Genomic DNA, 19,475 nt, shown 5'->3' with positions numbered 1-19,475 from the left:
TACACTTTGTTTTAATTCCTGTGAAACACCTAAAGGGTTAACAAACTTCCAAAATGCTGTTTTGAATACTGTGAGGGGTGCAGTTTTTGAAATGGCATCATTTATGGGGGTGTCTCACATACAAGTCCCTCAAAGTCACATCAAAACTGAACTGGTCCCTAAAAAAATCAGTGTTTGAAATTTTCATGAAAATTTGAGAATTTGCTAGTCATATTTGAAGCCTCCTAGTGTCCAAAAAAATGAAAAGGAGGTTGAAATAATGATTGCAACATAAAGTAGACATATGGTCTTTGTTAGTTATTAACTATTTTAAGTGGTATGATTATATGTCTCACAAGCAGAAAATGTGACATTTTGCATATTGCTAAATTTTCCATTTTTTCACGATATTTTGGTATTTTTCACAAAAAAACACAGACTGTATCGACGAAAATTTACCACTAACTTGAAGTACAATGTGTCACGAGAAAACAATCTCAAAATCACTGGGATAAGTTAAAGCAAAAAAAAGTTATCCCCACTTAAGTGAGACATGTCAGATTTGAAAAAAAGGGCTCTGTCATGAAGGCACAAACTGGCTCTGTCATGAAGGGGTTAAAAAAACTGGAGATTTCTTAAAAACTCTCTCACTTTCTGAATCTCTCATCCTATTACATTTCCCCCGTAGAGTCACCTGAAGAAAATGATAATTTAGTGCAAACAAGGCAGCAGATATCCTTTGTTACAAAAATCGGAAGGGACAACACAAGGTTATGTGCTGCCTTGTTTGCACTATATTACAATTTTCTTCAGATGACCGTATTGTGTATTTTTGACCGTATTGTGTATTTTGTTGCCGCTTGTGCGTAGCTTTTAGACATAGACTAAACCACCTTATTACATCAGTATGAAAAGTGAGGAATGCAAGCGGGACAGCAATGTACAGACAGACACTCTGGGGAAGGAGATGAGTCAGAACACCGCTAGATTAACAATAGTCAGGGTTTATTAAATTAGTTATTGAGTATTGCGCAATTTAGAATCCGATTTTGGTCATAGTTTTTACGCACATTTATAGAAATATGTTGTGACCTGTGTGGTAAGAAGTGATGATATATCTGCTAAGAAAGGACATGGGTTATGCAGACATTAAGGCTGCTGCACGACTTGGAGATTTCAGCACTTGTCAGCTTCTAGCAGTCCACACACTTGTATAAGTACTGCGGGGGCACGGAGCACTCAGTGTGAAAGTTCTCTATTTCTCTCATTCAAATCATTTGTGTTTTGTTCTGACAATCAGCATTTTCTTTCCGGTGTAACATAATGGATCCATTATCCTTATTAATGACAGACATTCTCAGAGCTCTACTGACAGTGTGATGTTCTTCTTTCATAGTTCCATTGCTCTTGTCCTCTTACTTATCTTTCTTTGTGATTATTAAAACTGTTCCCTTCCTTCCGCTGCTTACGAAGCTATCACCATCTCTGTTTTCACTGGACCAGCCTCCTATACTGCCCATTTAACATTTGTTCAGCTGTAGGACAGGCCCTGATGAAGCTGTTGTTTCTTCCTCTATGTTGCTGCTTATTGTTTTAACTGGTGATAGATGTAGTTTAGGGATTTATATTCCTGCTTCATGGCAGATGGAATAAGCAAGAGGAAAAACATAATAAGTTAATTTACTCTTGAGATGTAGCACTACACCTTGTCATGTTATAACTATTGAAAACAAATGTTTCATTTTATGCTCTCAAATTATAAAAAAATATGAAGCTGTCTCTGAGGCCTGGATTTCAGTTTCTTAACCTCTTCTAATTCAGCTTAACAGGCTTCCTCTGCCTATTTCTCCACCACTTTCTGTTCTGCTCAGCATGCTTCCTGTGCCTATATCTCCTCCTCTCCCTGTACCACTCAGCATGCTCCATGCGCCTATATCTCCTCCTCTCCCTGTACCACTCAGCATGCTTCCTGTGCCTATATCTCCTCCTCTCCCTGTACTGCTCAGCATGCTCCATGGGCCTATATCTCCTCCTCTCCCTGTACTGCTCAGCATGCTTCCTGTGCCTATATCTCCTCCTCTCCCTGTGCCGCTCAGCATGCTTCCTGTGCCTATATCTCCTCCTCTCCCTGTACTGCTCAGCATGCTCCATGTGCCTAAATCTCCTCCTCTCCCTGTACTGCTCAGCATGCTTCCTGTGCCTATATCTCCTCCTCTCCCTGTACCACTCAGCATGCTCCATGCGCCTATATCTCCTCCTCTCCCTGTACCACTCAGCATGCTTCCTGTGCCTATATCTCCTCCTCTCCCTGTACTGCTCAGCATGCTCCATGTGCCTAAATCTCCTCCTCTCCCTGTACTGCTCAGCATGCTTCCTGTGCCTATATCTCCTCCTCTCCCTGTGCCGCTCAGCATGCTTCCTGTACCTATATCTCCTCCTCTCCCTGTGCCACTCAGCATGCTCCATGTGCCTATATCTCCTCCTCTCCCTGTACCACTCAGCATGCTTCCTGTGCCTATATCTCCTCCTCTCCCTGTACTGCTCAGCATGCTCCATGTGCCTAAATCTCCTCCTCTGCCTGTACCGTTCAGCATGCTCCATGTGCCTATATCTCCTCCTCTCCCTGTGCCGCTCAGAATGCTCCATGTGCCTATATCTCCTCCTTTCCCTGTGCTGCTCAGCATGCTTCCTGTGCCTATATCTCCTCCTCTTGCCGTGCTGCTCAGCATGCTCCATGTGCCTATATCTACTCCTCTCCCTGTGCCACTCAGCATGCTTCCTGTGCCTATATCTCCTCCTCTCCCTGTACCGTTCAGAATGCTTCCTGTGCCTATATCTCCTCCTCTCCCTGTACCACTCAGCATGCTTCCTGTGCCTATATCTCCTCCTCTCCCTGTACCACTCAGCATGCTTCATGTGCCTATATCTCCTCCTCTCCCTGTACCACTCAGCATCATACTTGCCTACTTTTGAAAAACAGTTTGAGGGAGATTATAGTTGGTAGTAGAATTTTGCACAGTGCCCGATTGAGGGGGCGTGTCATGCTCCACTTAAAGGGCATGTCTAGTTCCATATATGGAGAAATTGTGAAAACAGATTGTGAGCATGGCACCTAGAAGCGTGGGTGTGTACTGCTACATCTGAGAGGAATATTTTAAAATGATTTGTATCCAAATGTAGATGAGCCCCAAAGCAGTTAGTAAGAGCTGTTATACTTGGTAAAGTGCGGGGAAATGGTGCTGATGATACAATGTAAATGTATCTGTCTTTCATTCCTTTTTTCCCCCCCAAAATGTAACAGTGTAATGTGGGCTAGGTGAAATGAGGGAGATTGCTAGCCTAATGCAGGAGAGAGGGAGATTGCTGCTATTTGAGGGAGTCTCCTGCAGAATGCAGGAGGGTAGGCAGCTATGCTCCGCATTCTTCCTATGCCTATATCTTCTCCTCTCCCTGTACCGCTCAGCATGCTTCCTGTGCCTATATCTACTCCTCTCCCTGTACCACTCAGCATGCTTCATGTGCCTATATCTCCTCCTCTCCCTGACCCACTCAGCATGCTTCCTGTGCCTATATCTCCTCCTCTCCCTGTGCCGCTTAGCATGCTCCATGTTCCTAAATCTCCCCCCCTCCCTGTACTGCTCAGCATGCTTCCTGTGCCTATATCTCCTCCTCTCCCTGTACCACTCAGCATGCTTTCTGTGCCTATATCTGCTCCTCTCCCTGTACCACTCAGCATGATTCCTGTGCCTATATCTCCTCCTCTCCCTGTACTGCTCAGCATTCTTCCTAAGCCTATATCTCCTCCTCTCCCTGTACCACTCAGCATTCTTCCTATGCCTATATCTCCTCCTCTCCCTGTACCACTCAGCATGCTTCCTGTGCCTATATCTCCTCCTCTCCCTGTACCACTCAGCATGCTTCCTGTGCCTATATCTCCTCCTCTCCCTGTACCGCTCAGCATTCTTCCTATGCCTATATCTCCTCCTCTCCCTGTACCACTCAGCATTCTTCCTATGCCTATATCTCCTCCTCTCCCTGTACCACTCAGCATGCTTTCTGTGCCTATATCTGCTCCTCTCCCTGTACCACTCAGCATGCTTCCTGTGCCTATATCTCCTCCTCTCCCTGTACCACTCAGCATTCTTCCTGTGCCTATATCTCCTCCTCTCCCTGTACCACTCAGCATGCTTCCTGTGCCTATATCTCCTCCTCTCCCTGTACCGCTCAGCATTCTTCCTATGCCTATATCTCCTCCTCTCCCTGTACCACTCAGCATTCTTCCTATGCCTATATCTCCTCCTCTCCCTGTACCACTCAGCATTCTTCCTATGCCTATATCTCCTCCTCTCCTTGTACCACTCAGCATTCTTCCTATGCCTATATCTCCTCCTCTCCCTGTACTGCTCAGCATGCTTCCTGTGCCTATATCTCCTCCTCTCCCTGTACCACTCAGCATGCTTCCTGTGCCTATATCTCCTCCTCTCCCTGTGCCGCTCAGCATGCTCCATGTTCCTAAATCTCTCCCCCCTCCCTTTACTGCTCAGCATGCTTCCTGTGCCTATATCTCCTCCTCTCCCTGTACCACTCAGCATGCTTTCTGTGCCTATATCTGCTCCTCTCCCTGTACCACTCAGCATGCTTCCTATGCCTATATCTCCTCCTCTCCCTGTACTGCTCAGCATTCTTCCTATGCCTATATCTCCTCCTCTCCCTGTACCAATCAGCATGCTTCCTGTTCTTAGATCTCCTCCTCTCCCTGTACCACTCAGCATGCTCCATGTGCCTATATCTCCTCCCCTCCCTGTACCACTCAGCATGCTCCATGTGCCTATATCTCCTCCTCTTCCTGTACCAATCAGCATGCTCCATGTGCCTATATCTCCTCCTCTCCCTGTACCACTCAGCATGCTTCCTGTGCCTATATCTCCTCCTCTGCCTGTACCGTTCAGCATGCTTCCTGTTGGAAGATATTAAGTTATACCACGCTCCCTGTTATTTGCCTGAATGGAATTGGCGCTGCTCTAGCCAGAAAGGGGTTCCCAGTCCCTGAGATATATCGAAAGATTGCTGGTGGGCTCGAGTGCTGCCTTTGTTCTGTGCACTGTTTGAGTGTAGCGAGAAAAAGAGGTATGCAGAGATGTTGGTATGTAGAAGAAATTACTTTATTAATAATTGCTCTGGTGGTTTTTGCGAGTGATATGTGGGCGATAGGGGGATTGTTTATTTACTTGGTGTTTCTGGGGTACACCTATATGGGGTCCCCTGCTTGAGGGAATTTTGCTCAGAGCCGTGTCAGCCCAAGAGATCCCCAGCTGGGGGTTCAGACAACCCTTTGGGGCTTCTTTATAACTCAGTAGGTCCTCTTTGCGGGATCTACGGTCTCTTTGTGCTGATGTGCTGTGAGCAATATGTTCATAGAAAGGAGCCTTTGTTGGCTTCAGGCAGTTCACAGAACTCCTTTACAATCCCATAGACTGTGTGAGCCTATGTCCTTTCTCTTATGATGGTTGGGGGATTGGTGGGAGGGTGGAAGAAGTTAGTGGCTTGGAGGAGCCAGGGCCAGCGGGGTCTGTGACACTATAGCTACGCCACTACTCTCATCCCCTTCTGTAGATTAACTCAACTTGCATCCTGTACTTGCTTATTTCTCCTCTTCTTCCAGTTCTGCTGAGTGTGCCTCCTGTACCAGTTTATTGCTCCACTTTTTTTGTTGTTACCCTGACATAAGAGCCACGTGTGTGCATGGCATGACATAGCCTATCCTGTTCTTTTGTGTTCCTATTCTTGTCCTTCTTTACTTCAGTCTTTACCTTCTTCAACTTATTCTATTCCTCGATCACTATGCATGCTTTGTACGTTATCTTCTACACTTATTACTTGCGCTTCCTCTTCCCAATGTAATCCTTTTGTTTATTTCCATAAGATTATCTACAAACATTATTGTTCATGTTTTAAGTAAACTGTGTTTTCATCTGCAGAATAATTCCGAGGATGAGCTTGATCAGAGAAATGGTTTGACCCAGGGAGACAAACTACGTGCCTTAAAGAGCCGGAGACAGCCGAGGTCGGCTACCACGGGAGCGCTACGGTGAGAGAACTTAAGTATTGGAACAAGCACTTGTATCATGGCACACTATGGTGGAGATTTATTAAACCTCTTACAGATGACAGGTGAGGAGGTTGCTAAGGGCAACTTCTCCACTTTTCGCAAGCTTTGATACATCTTCTCCTGTGTTTTGCCATTTCCTCTTGCTGCTCCTGCAGGGAAAACCTTATACTGCTTTTTGCAAAACCTACAAAGCAACAATTGTATCATTATTTTATGTCCTCTTCTCCTATTATCTATTTGTCACTTATGAAAGTTTTGATGTGTTATTGCAGGCTGGATGAAATGAAACCACATCTAAGGTCCACGTCACAGCCTTTCAGGTAATTCTTCAGTCACATTCTTTCCTTATCTGTGGTTATTGTGCTGGTACCTGCTTGGTGATACCCACAGACCTGTTGGGTCCAAATGAATTAATGATATCAAGTTGGTCCATGAAGTTTGAACAGAATGATATTGATATTATCCAGCATAACTGTTGCAAATGTAATGTCCTAGTTTGAACATGCTATAGGCAGCTATGAGTATAATGGTCAGATGTTTAATGTTTCTAGACTAATACGGAACCCTCTTGTATCCCTTCTAGAATTATCGCCTCTAATAGCACACAGGGCTCCATGTCCCCATTAAAGTCCTCTAGAGTAACTGCAGCCACATCAGCAGTTGCCAAGCGGGTCGGGCAGAGTTCGGGGTCGTCAAGCAGCAAGGTGAAAAGGTGAGTGCCAAAGCTCGGTGCATTGAGTGTGTTATTCAGGAATCAAACCGGCAGATAAGATGGGTCAAGTGGTTCTTATCTGCTGTCAAATTGTGCATTTCTATGTTCCCATTTTACATTATCTAAAGGACCATAAATGAAATCTGGTTAAATGTGCAATGAGGAGAAAGTCCTCAAAATTCCCTAAAATTTGAGTTATGGAAAAACACACAAACAATATTTTAGACTGTGGGAAGAATGTATAACCTGGCAATTGGTAGTTGTTGATGGTGATGTGTGGTGGGTTTGCCTATTCTGTTGTTTCTCTAAAGTAAAGTGTACCCAGCATTATCGCTCAAATCCTAGGCAAAATCAATAGGACAAATAGTGTGGTGTCCCTCAAAAAAGCTTGCCCTGGAAGACATGGCTATGCAGGTAATTGTAGATCTACAAGTCCCAGCATGCCCATACATTTTAGGCATGACATCTAGCTGGCACCTCTAGTTCACCATAAAAAAATAACCATTTTCATGTATTTACCATTTTGCACCTGACACCTGCTGCCCAGGGTTGTGGGAAGAGCTCTAGTGGTGTTGGTTGTGTGTCTGCACTTTTTGCCTTCATCCTGAGCATTCTGGGGCTATAGGGCAATATGACAGGTGGGCCCATGCTTCCAAGTTCCCAAGCTGTAGTGTTCCTTGCACAAACTGTCAGAGCCACTACTGGTAACAGCATTTTCGAAGCAGCTCCATTTTGTCTGTCCGTCCACCAGATTGTGAGCTACCAGCTTAGATTTTGACTGCTACTGACAATACCTTGGAGGCTGAGATTACACATCTTTTATTATTATAGTTTTATTTTATTTTTAACCTAAGTGATAAGCCGGTTTGCTGCCAATGCAGTGATCTTGCCTACCACAGCCACCTCCAATTTCTGGCATGTGATGTGAACTCCGCAATTATTAGATTGGTGGCTTGTGAATAGAACATTAAAGCTCGTGGTAACTTATGTTTGATAGCATCAGTTTCCAGTGATATTCCACTGTTTACGTAAGTAGTTTGTTCCAGCATTTCAAATACAGGTATCTCCAAAATGATGGACTTTCTATGAAAAACTAAATCTGTAGAATAACTGGATCTATAGTTGTGTACACACTCTTTAGGTGCGTACACATGTACAGATTTTTCTGTCTGATCTATCTGGCGGGAACAAAAACCTGGAAATGTATGGAAGCAAATGACAATCAAAACATTGTTCCCAAATGCTTGAAAACAGACAGTGATCAGTCAGAAAATGTGTTTAAATCATTCTGATAGAACAAATTTCCACCCAAATGCAGGAAAACAGAAAAAAATATATGCTTTGATAAATTTGTTCTATCAGAATGATTTAAACACATTTTCTGACTGATCACTGTCTGTTTTCAAGCATTTGGGAACAATGTTTTGATTGTCATTTGCTTCCATACATTTCCAGGTTTTTGTTCCCACCAGATAGATCCGAAAGAAAAATCTGTACGTGTGTACACACCTTTAGATTTGCTTTAGATTCGATGTTCGATTCGATTTTCCATTAGTTTTGACATTAGAACTTTCCATTCAATTTGGCATTAGATCTGTTCTTTTGCATTCGATTCCATATCAATTTCACAGTGTACACATTTGATTTACTAGATTGTATTCGATTTAGTCTTGCCTGCAGAGTCTATTTTTCTATTCGATTTAGACAGAACAGGAGTGCACATCTCATTGAATGCAGATTTGAAGCAAAATCTAATCGAAAACATGTCAAAATCGAAGCCTATGTATGATTAATCACAGTAGTATTGAGATTATTATCAGTCCAGATTGGCACATTTTACCACTTTTTTTAAAACTTAATTACCCCCTATGTAGGAAATGGGTCTAGCAGGCATAGCTCTTATGAGAACAGGCTGCCCTGTGGAGAATATGGCAGTGAAGTAAAGGCTGTTACTATCATGTCTCTGCCTTTTCTGACCTCTTGCAGGCATGGCAGTTTTATTTTGGACATAGGGGGTTAGTTTGGTTCACTCTTTCTGAAAAATTCCTTTAGAATTAGATTTGGGTGAGTTATTTTGTTTCTGTACAGGGAAAATACTGACTGCTTTATTTTTACACTGCAATATAGATCTAACTTTGAAGTAAAACCCCACCCAAATCTAATTATATCTGCACATGTTACATCTGCCCCACCTGCAGTGCACATGGTTTTGTCCATCTAAGAAGGAATTTGTCAGAAAGAGTGAACCAAAATAACCCCCATAGTGCAACTGCGGAGGGGTATAGAAACTGCAGGAGAGGGATCCTGGAGCCTCCACAGTACAAAATGTTGTTAATAACTTACACTTATCACATATAAAGTTACTTGTTTTCGTTTCACAGAGGCAGCATGGCCGCACGCTACTTCCGGGTCTGTGTCACCTTGCGCTACTTCCGGGTCTGTGTCCCCTACACTGTGGGCTCACTATCTAAAATCAACTTCATGCCAACGTGGATAGTGGGGGTATGAACTATCCATGTTGGCATAGAGTTTCTTTTAGAAAGTGTGGCGAGAGCAACCCGGAAGTAGCACGCGGCCATGCTGCCGCCGTGAAACTAAACAAGTACTCCTATAAATAGGGAATAGATATCACAGATACATAATAAATTGGGGGTGGGGTATATTGCAAATAAATAGGAGTGATGTACAGGGGTGTATCCAGGAAAAAATTATGAGGGTCTGGGGGGAGGGGGCAGAAGAAGGAGTGAGTGAGACAAAGAGGGTGTTGGAGCAACAGAGAAAGGAAAGGGAAGATAAAGTGTGAAAGAGAGAGTATCAGGGGGACAGATGGAGTGAGAGAGGGTGTCAGAGAGAGAAAGTGGGGAAAAGACAGAGTGAGAGAGAGTAAAAAAGAAAAGGGTATAATGCGCTCGGGTTATTCTGAATGATGACCAAACACAAATGTGTTGAAAAAATACAAATACATTTATTATATGACACAATATTTAAGAGAATTCTCTGTATATGAAAAAATGCGCAATAGATAATAAAGGGGGAATATAAAAACAGTCAATGTATGCACATAGCTCCAGAGGGGATGAATAGGCAGTTCTTTGGGCCCAAATGTTGGGTATAATTACCACCAATGATGATCAGACGTCAGGGTCTCATATGGTGACCAAAGGATGATTCCGGTCTATTTCCCAGCGTGTGGATCCAAGTAACCTCAGGTGGAATTTGAGCAGGAATGGTTGGTGGAATGATGGAAATACCACCGCCGAAAGTCACTGCTATGGAGGTGTGGACCTGTGAAGCACAGATGGATGGAGGCTGGTCCGGAATGGAAATCAGATGGATGGAGACTGGTGCAAGATGTTATATGGGCTCTTGGTTGGGGCCAAGCAAATGGTGGGCCTCTTGTATAGGCTCTTGGTTGAGGCCAAACAAATGGGTTGGGGCCAAACAGCTCCTCATGAAGACGTGTTAGCACGTCGAAACACGTTGAGCCCCACCATTTGTTTGGCCTCAACCAAGAGCCTATACAAGAGCCCCACCATTTGCTTGGCCCAAACCAAGAGCCCATATAACATCTTGCACCAGTCTCCATCGAGGTGATTTCCATTCCGGACCATCCTCCATCCATCTGTGCTTCACAGGTCCACACCTCCATAGCAGTGACTTTCGGCGGTGGTATTTCCATCATTCCACCAACCATTCCTGCTCAAATTCCACCTGAGGTTACTTGGATCCACACGCTGGGAAATAGACCGGAATCATCCTTTGGTCACCATATGAGACCCTGACGTCTGATCATCATTGGTGGTAATTATACCCAACAATTGGGCCCAAAGAACTGCCTATTCATCCCCTCTGGAGCTATGTGCATGCATTGACTGTTTTTATATTCCCCCTTTTTTATCCATTGCGCATTTTTTCATATACAGAGAATTCTCTTAAATATTGTGTCATATAATAAATGTATTTGTATTTTTTCAACACATTTGTGTTTGGTCATCATTTAGAACAACCCAAACGCTGTATACCCTTTTCTTTTTGTCTATCCATTTAATAGGGAACTTTACACACTCCCATATACAGCAGCTTTAACTGGTCCCGTGGTTCACATCCTTCTCTCCTCAGAGTGAGAGAGACTGTCAGGGAAAGAAAGTGGAGGTGTCAGGGAGAGGAAAAAGGAGAGAAAGAATTAGAATGACAGAGGGAATTGGGGAAAGATGGGGAGATAGAGAGTGGGTGTCAGGGAGTGAGAAGGTGTTGGGGAGAAAGGGGGAGAGATGGAGAGAGGGTGTCAGGGAGAGAAAGGGGGAGAGATATGGAGAGAGAGAGGGAAATGTCAGGGAGAAAATGGAGAAGCAAGAATCAGAGTGAGAAGGTGTCATGGAGACAAAAGGAGTGAGAGACAACACCATGTAGGGACTGTTAAAGAAAGAGATAGAGGGAAAGTGTGGGGATCGAGATGGAGAGATAAAGAAAGAGATAGAGGGTAGGTGTGGGGATCGAGATGGAGAGATAAATAGAGGAGAAAAAGGGAGCAGGGGAGAGGAAAATAGAAGATGAAGGAGAGAGGAGGGGAAGGAGGAAGGAGAGTGGAGGATGAAGAGCAGAGGACGAAAGGGAAAGGAGGAGGGGGAGCTGAAGAGAGGGTTCGGGGAGAAGATGTGATTTGGAGCGGTGGAGGGGGAGGAGAGGAGAAAGGTGAGTGAAGGAGGAGCAAATGGGAGGGGGAGAGGAGGAAGGAGAGTGGAGGAGGGGGAGCAGAGGAGAGAAGAAAGGGAACGGGAGGAAGGGGGTGGAGGAGAGGGGGAGTAGCAGAGGAGAGAGGGAGCAGAAGAGAGGATCAGGTGGAGCAGAGGAAAGTGGTAGAGGATAGGGGGGAGTGGAGGAAGGAAGAGCAGGGGTTTGAAATAGTTGTGACAACAGGTTTTCCTCCTAATATGCTCCGTATCCTCTTCTCCCCCTCCCCCGTACCTCCTCTCATCAGTGCTGCACTCTCCCCAGGCAAGATCTCCTCCTGTCTGTCCCCACTCCCCAGGGTGGATCTCTGCAGCAGCAGCACAGGGTCCCCAGCTACCGCTCCCAGCGCCGGGTCTGATCCTCTCTCTCCTCGGGCCCCGGGTCTCTGCAGCAGGACATGGTCCCCAGCATTGGGTCTGCTCCCCCTTCCTGTCTGGCCCTACACAGTCGATCTCATAGCAGCCTCTCATCCACTGTGCTGCCGATCCTGTCAGCGGCAGGTCTGCGACTCTCCTAGCTCCGAGGTCTCCCCACACTCCCTGCAGCTCCTTGTATCACTCTGCTGCTCCTCACTCCGCTCCTGGCAGCTCCATATCCCACACCCCTGCCCTGCAATCAAGCAGCGGCAGACCCATGTCTTCCATTCCTGTCCCTGCAATTCCGGCAGCGGCAGCTCCGTCCTTCTCTTATCCTTGTGTCCCCGCAATAAAGCCCAGTTATGTGGCCCACAATATTAACAATAAACAAAAAATTGGAAATGACGGGGGGGGGGGTTGGGGCACAAGCCTTGGTGCCCGTTCGCAACCCCACCCCCCCCACACACACACACAAATCTGCCACTGTCGATTATATATTACAGATACAAATACCTAGGTGGGATATACAGTATTTTACAGATACCATCATTCATACTGCTGAGTGCGGCCGCAAGTTCATCAGAAATTGCGACTGGAATATAGACCACATTTTTCAGTCGTATTTTGTGCTGAAGGATCCGTGCAGGCTTCTTTGTGTAAAAAACAATACAAAAACAATTAATCATAACGTTAGCGCCATATTTTTAAAACCAGTAAGAAGATTGCAGGTGACAATATTATTATGTCATTATACTAATGACTCTGTCAGTAGTTACATCTGCCATAGTAATACAGTACACTTGAGGGAGAGTAAATGTATGTTGTTTTACTTCATGAGCTTTTTCAGGGCCACACAAAACCCTGTTATAGTTTTTACTTGCATAGTCTCATTATTGGCTAGATTAGAGCTGATTTGTGCTTCACAGTTGGAGGCACTTTTGGGTAAATTTGGGCTGATTCACAGTAGGATGCTTTTTTGGCTGCATTTGGGCTGATTCACAGTAGGATGCACTTTTGGGTAAATTTGGGCTGATTCACAGTAGGATGCTTTTTTGGCTGCATTTGGGCTGATTCACAGTAGGATGCACTTTTGGGTAAATTTGGGCCGATTCACAGTAGGATGCTCTTTTGGGTAAATTTGGGCTGATTCACAGTAGGATGCTCTTTTGGGTAAATTTGGGCTGATTCACAGTAGGATGCTCTTTTGGGTAAAGTTGGGCTGATTCACAGTAAGATGCTCTTTTGGCTACATTCATGCTGATTTACAGTTATGGTCTCTTTTGGGTACATTAGGGCTGATTCACAGTAGGATGCTCTTTTTGTACATTCGGGCTGATTCACAGTTTAAGGCTCTTTTGGCTACATGCAGGCTGATTCACAGTAGGATGCTTTTTCGGGTACATACGAGCTGATTCACAGTTGGATGCTCTTTTGGGTACATTCGGGCTGATTCACAGTAGGATGCTTTTTCGGGTACATACGAGCTGATTCACAGTTGGATGCTCTTTTGGGTACATACGAGCTGATTCACAGTCGGATGCTCTTTCGGGTACATACGAGCTGATTCACAGTTGGATGCTCTTTTGATTATTTAGCAGTTTTCTTGTTTATGTTCTGCACATGTGCAGATCTGGGGATGCGATGCATCTTGCAGTGACCCAAATGCTGAAGAATGAAGGGCATGCTGCTGGCGTTTTGGGAAAGCAACAGAAATCATCCCAGTAAAAAGTGATGTACTGTATTGGGCCCATTTCTGGGCATGCTCAAGCCACTGGGTGTGCTTGACTGGACCCGACAGCATGATTTAGCATATAAAGATTATTACCATACCATGATGCTATTACCATCAACTTATAAAGCAGCCACATATTTCTTGTGGAGTCTGTGCACCAGTTAATATTGTGAATTGGTCTAAAGCTCATTGATACATTATGTAGTAGTGCTGAAATTGGGCGCAGCACAGGATTATCATATTTCTTTTAGGTAGCAAATAATCATTTTTATGCATTTGAGAACTGCTTAATATATACCTGCTTAGCAATTTCCTCTAATGCAAAACCAGTCATCCATTGTGTAGAACAGACTGTTCTACAGACCCAGCTGTACCCTTGAGATGTGGGGTCTCACAACAAATAACAAGCATTTGGGTCTGTGCCATGCGAGACAATGCTTCCTCCGCCTCTGACTGCTCTCCACCTCGCAGCTTTCCTTTATCTGGAAATTCCCACATGACCAGGAAAATCCAGCAGCCTGCTCATTCTCACAGATTAGGGAATTTTTTATTACAACATCTGGATAGAACTCACAATATACACAATTTCATTTCTCATGGATTTATTATCTGTGAGGAACAAAGGAATGCATACTTGTAATATAACTTATAATCATTTTTATCATGTGTGCATAGATATATAATCTATAAATCCTATATAAAATATACTTCCATTTTATTTCAGATGTTTGTTTATTAAAAACTACCTGCACTTTGTAGGTGGCTATTTTGTGAACGCAAGAAATATTAAGAACAGCTTATTTTAGTTCAAGGAAGTACCAATACTTAATTCGGCAACATTTCATATGTTTGCTTTTGAAAGGGCACCTGTTACCTGCACACATTGTAGGTGGCCATTTTGGCAACAGAACAATTATTCATGACAGTCCAGCTTAGCTCAGTAAATTGCCAATCCATATTCAGGTGCCCCTAACAATAGTTCCTAATGATTGGATATGCAGAATGTGATTTTGTTCACTACACGTGAAGGTATGATCTGTGGGAAAAGTTTCTGTAAAACAGCATTGCATGCAGGTTATGCATATTAAATAGTTCTATCTGTTGTGTGCTGTGCATCCAGTTGTGTATAAACATTTATGTCTAGATCACAGGTTCTCAAAGACGGTCTTCAGGACACCCACACAGTGCATGTTTTGCAGGTCTCCTCACAGAATCAAGTGAAATAATTAGCTCCACCTGTGGATCTTTTACCAAGTGTCATTGAGTAATGAGTGCATCTGCCGGGTGACCTGGAAAATGTGGACTGTCTGGGGTCACGAGGACCGAGTTTGAGAACCACTGTTCTAGATCCTATATGTATTTTTGTGTGCACACTTCAGCATGTACAGTATTGCATGTTATCAGAGGATGGGGCTGCTTGTCATTTCCTGCATGTACATAAGTTCTGTCAGTGCTCAGTCTGTCATATCCCTCCTCGTGTTTTTTCCTCTCAGTTACTCTGTAAATACGCGGTTTGCTGGCTCGCTTGGGAATCTGAATTCTGCTCTGGACGATTTAGACAGCACCCGCAGTTCCTCTCCCTCCCGCCCCGGCCTCTCCCCGGTTAACCCTTCCAGCCTGTACCCCTCCAGTCCTCATGGTCGAAGCCAAGGCGAACTCAACAACAACCGTACCTGGAATGTATCTCCTGCTGGCAATGACTCATATGGATCCTTCCGACCCTCATACACAAGCCTCACCTCCACTGCACGTTACCTGAGTCGCTCTATTCCTGTAAGTGTACTGACATTGTACCACTGTGCATATAGCAGCCTACTAACAGCTTGATTATCCACAGCCCTGCAAATGCTTCTCTTAATGCTTTTCTGGCTTGTATGTCTTAAAACTCTGCTGGTTTTATGTTATCTTATTATTCTACAAGTGAGGTGAGAGTGTGGTAGAAAACTGTAAAAAAATACTTCATTACTCTTCATATTTGACAGTGAAGAACAATGATCAATATTTTATATGGAGGCAAATACAACACCCATAGTTCTACAAATCCTGCGTATTGCAGCAGTATTGAAGATAATAACTAAAACAAACTATTTTTTGGACTTATTTTCTTGAGAACTTTTAACTAAATTAACTGTGCAGCTCCAATGTTGTGTTGCACACATGCAATGATTGATATGTGATATGTGACTAGGAGAGCCGCTCTGTCCAAGACCGCATAAAGTGACCATACACTACTGCGATGTATCACAGCAGTCTATTGGCCACCTGACCCCACTGAGCCCCCGGGACCCTCCCGAGCGACAGTATCGCATGCTGTCCGTTCACATGCAACGTATCACATGCGACCCCACCATCTGCCGCCAGGAGGGGGCCTGAGTCAGAGGTCAGGCAGGCGGGCGGGCTGCAGGTCCGGCCTCCGTCTCAGGTCCGAAGCGCTCGGGACTGCTCATCTGACCCGAGGGTGACATCAAGCACCTCTGATTTAGGCCAATTTCTCTGCCCAAATCAGACAGGTGTATGGGCAACGATAGTCTTACTTAGAAGTCCAGTGTTTCCACTTTTCTATGTAAGCTGAGGATGAGATAATGCAATGGATGTCTCTATGCACAAGACATTGACTTATTAGCAGATGGCGTCTGTCTTGTGCATGCATCTGCGTACATCTCTGAATCAGACCCTATATTACTTTTCTAAAACAGCTCAGCAAGCAGTAAGTGGAGGAACATTTTCTTTCAAATGGGAGTCAATTAAATAGAATTCACTGTGTATTATACAGGGATGCGGTCAATTTGCCGGCGGTCGGGATCCCTGCGTTCAGAATCCCGACACTGGAATCCCGACCGCCGAAATCCCGAAACTTTCTCCCTCCGTGGGTGTCCACGACACCCATAGAGGGAGAATAAAATAGCGTGCCGAGCGTAGCGAGGCACCGGGCCCGCTGCGCGGCGAGCGCAGCGAGCCCGCAAGGGGGGGCGATCCACGTCTCCCCCATGTTGGGATTTCGGCGGTCGGGATTCCAGTGTCGGGATTCCGACCGCCGGGATTCCAAACGCCGGCATTACGTATCGGATCCATTATACATAAAGAAGTGGTGTGAAAGTGGTTTAGTTTTACAGAATATAAATATATGTACATCAGTTTTGAAGACCCTTTCCCGTTCTATTCTAGCCACACCTGGACAGACAATCGCCCATCCATTGGATATATCTGTAGTGTGTACCCCTGATATGTCTGTGAACAATGTTGTTCACAGACACATTGCGTCGACCCTGCAGCACAGCCGATATATCTGCAGATATATATCTGGCTGTGTGTGTGGGTGGTTGGCAGTTGGTGCAGGGACCATTGTTGAATAGTAGCACAACTGGGCGAACACATTTAAATGCACGTGCAGTTGTGACATCAAGCACGACACAGTGGGCAGGTGATTGGTAAGGCTATATGCACATACTTATCAGATATGTCAGCTTGTTGTGTACCCAGCCTTAGCCATGAGATTTACCCCGCACATAATTGAACGTGTTGCTGGTTCAGTTAGCTGCAGGAACCTAGCACGCAAATTCCCAAAGGCAGGATTTGTTCTTTTGGAGTTGTGAGGAAAAATCCACATTAAATGCACCCCTATTCTTTTGACACTTGGTGAAACCCATTAGATTCCTCATTTTATCAGTGGGTTTCCAGGTGTTTTACTGCACAACAAAAAGGTTCTTTAATTGAATAGCTGTACCCCTTGTGGAGAGATTATTTAGCTTCATGGAAAACCCTGTGACTAATTGAATTCCCCCTTTAGTGTCCATATCTGTCAGATACAGATATATTTTTATGCAAAGTATACCTCCAATAGAGAGTTGGCAGTCGAGGGCAGGACTTGCCAAATTTGAAGTCATTTATGTTTGTAAGATGTCTGTGCACATAAACCATCATACTTATACATATTATATATATATAGCAGGAGGATAAATTTCACAATCTTTGTGTAGCGGTATCCCACGAACTTCTGGTTCTAAATTAGTTTTTTTTCTTCAAGGTTTAAAGTCAAAATTGTATGTAATAAAAATGCCAGACTACCATTATATCCCACTCCTTTCCCTCAGTGATTTGGTTCCCCTCGTCTCTGCTGATGGTGGTACTATTAATAATAACATAATATGCATTTGTTTTGTTCCAGTCCCTTCAGTCTGACACTGCTGAGTTCTAAAGGCAGTCACGCACCTGTCAACCCTTTCCCGGTCATGAATCCTCTGCCGTGGAAAAATGGAGGAGAGACGAAGAGAAGGAATCCATTATCCAGATAACCTTCTCTACTCACATACCAGGACATATACTGAAACCCAGACAAGGCATATCTACTTACTACTAGTCACATAAACTGCTAGGCTGCTGACTGATTTTTTGTTTATTATCATCTTTGATGATTTTTATTTAAAGAAATTGGAATTTTATATTGAATTTATTTTTTTCTAGAAATCCATCATGATTTGTATATATATATATATGGTCTTAAAATACAAGTTGGTCTTAAAAAATATATATATATTAGATAGATATAACTTCATGTGGATGTTATATTACAGAATATATTTTCACATTAGAAATTCTTTGTAACCAAAAATCAGAAGATCTATTTTTCTGTCTAGGATGATATTTTTGTAATAATGTTTGCAGTGGCAGATTGTTTCTTACTGAGAGTGTTCTTGTGCACACAAAACATACAAATTGTACATTTGGATAACCCGATGTCTATGGCTGTTGCATAATTGTTCTGAAATATAAACCGCTGGTATCAGGGGGAGGTGGGAGGTTTGTATACGCTGTTTATATACTAAGAGAATTTTATATTTTGGAGTTTAGAGTCTTGGTTAACCAGGGTTCAGCTCATCTATGGGGGTAGAGTCAACACAGTTTTTAAATATGAATAATGGAGGATTTACTTATAGTAACCAATCAAATTCTAGCTATTTTATCTCGTCCATTTAGAATATTATAGCTAATATTTAATTGGTTGCTATGGACAACCAAAAACAATATTTTTTATTTTTTGAAGTTTTAATATCTGTACCAAGATCTCTGATTTGCATCATGGGAGACGTAATCCGGCAAAATGTCATTGTCCCCATTTCTTGGCAGCTAAAGTTGTGGTGTTTTTTTTATTATTATTATTATTATTTTTGTCTTAAAAAATCCAGGAAGTGTATTATGAACAGTGTATAAAAGGTGACATTTTTACTAGGAACTGCCTAGTTCAATGAAAGCTAATGATTTTAGCTACAGTAGGTTACGGCACATGTGGTCCCATTCTCTCCATGTTATTAAGTTATCGCATTTTGTTTATTTGCATCAGTTATTATTTGTTTTAATCTGTAATAATGTATGATTAGGTGAACACAAATTAATACCTGTCTCTGAAACAAATTATTGCCATACACTATAACAAAACACTTAAATATTAAGCATGTTTTTATGAAAGGATATTATTAAATCTTTTTCGTTATAAATACTTGGATTCCTTGTTTATATTTCAAATGTATGCCAAATGTTTGCTGTTTCCAGCTTACTTTTGTAATGAATCTTGTAAATCCCTGTAGGAGTTTTTTACTTGGATGATAAGAAATTATGCAATGGCAGAACCGGCTCTACCATTAGGCAGCTGCCTAGGGTACCGGTATCTGTGGGGGCACCACAGAGTCTGCCTATCAAAAAATGAAGGAAGACATCCTTGTTGTACTTAACCCTTTGTGTGCCATGTCATTTTGCCAAAACAGGTTTGAAAATTCCCAAGCAAACTTTTTTATTCATCATAATGACCTGTAATGCTTACCTTATATGGGAAATATAAACTTTTTTAACACATTTTTTATT

At 43.4% G+C, this 19,475-nt stretch overlaps 1 protein-coding gene across 3 annotated transcripts in view; it reads left to right on the top strand.

The window, feature by feature from the left end:
- Positions 1-18,785, top strand: part of CDC14A (cell division cycle 14A) — a 125,996-nt gene extending 107,211 nt beyond the window's left edge. For 2 of the 3 annotated variants that reach the window (XM_083156935.1, XM_083156936.1), the window contains 5 exons: positions 5,958-6,067; positions 6,361-6,408; positions 6,672-6,800; positions 15,113-15,392; positions 17,785-18,785. In XM_083156935.1, the coding sequence (XP_083013061.1) occupies positions 5,958-6,067; positions 6,361-6,408; positions 6,672-6,800; positions 15,113-15,392; positions 17,785-17,814 (597 nt within the window). In that variant the 3' untranslated portion in view covers positions 17,815-18,785. The remainder of the gene's footprint in view (positions 1-5,957; positions 6,068-6,360; positions 6,409-6,671; positions 6,801-15,112; positions 15,393-17,784) is intronic. The other variant, XM_083156937.1, reaches the window with a different exon arrangement.
- The last annotated feature ends 690 nt before the right edge of the window (positions 18,786-19,475 follow it).

This window comes from Crinia signifera, chromosome 8, assembly GCF_055691185.1.
Source record: "Crinia signifera chromosome 8, ASM5569118v1, whole genome shotgun sequence".
In the NCBI taxonomy this organism is placed as follows: domain Eukaryota; kingdom Metazoa; phylum Chordata; class Amphibia; order Anura; family Myobatrachidae; genus Crinia; species Crinia signifera.
This window is presented reverse-complemented; position numbering and strand designations above follow the sequence as displayed.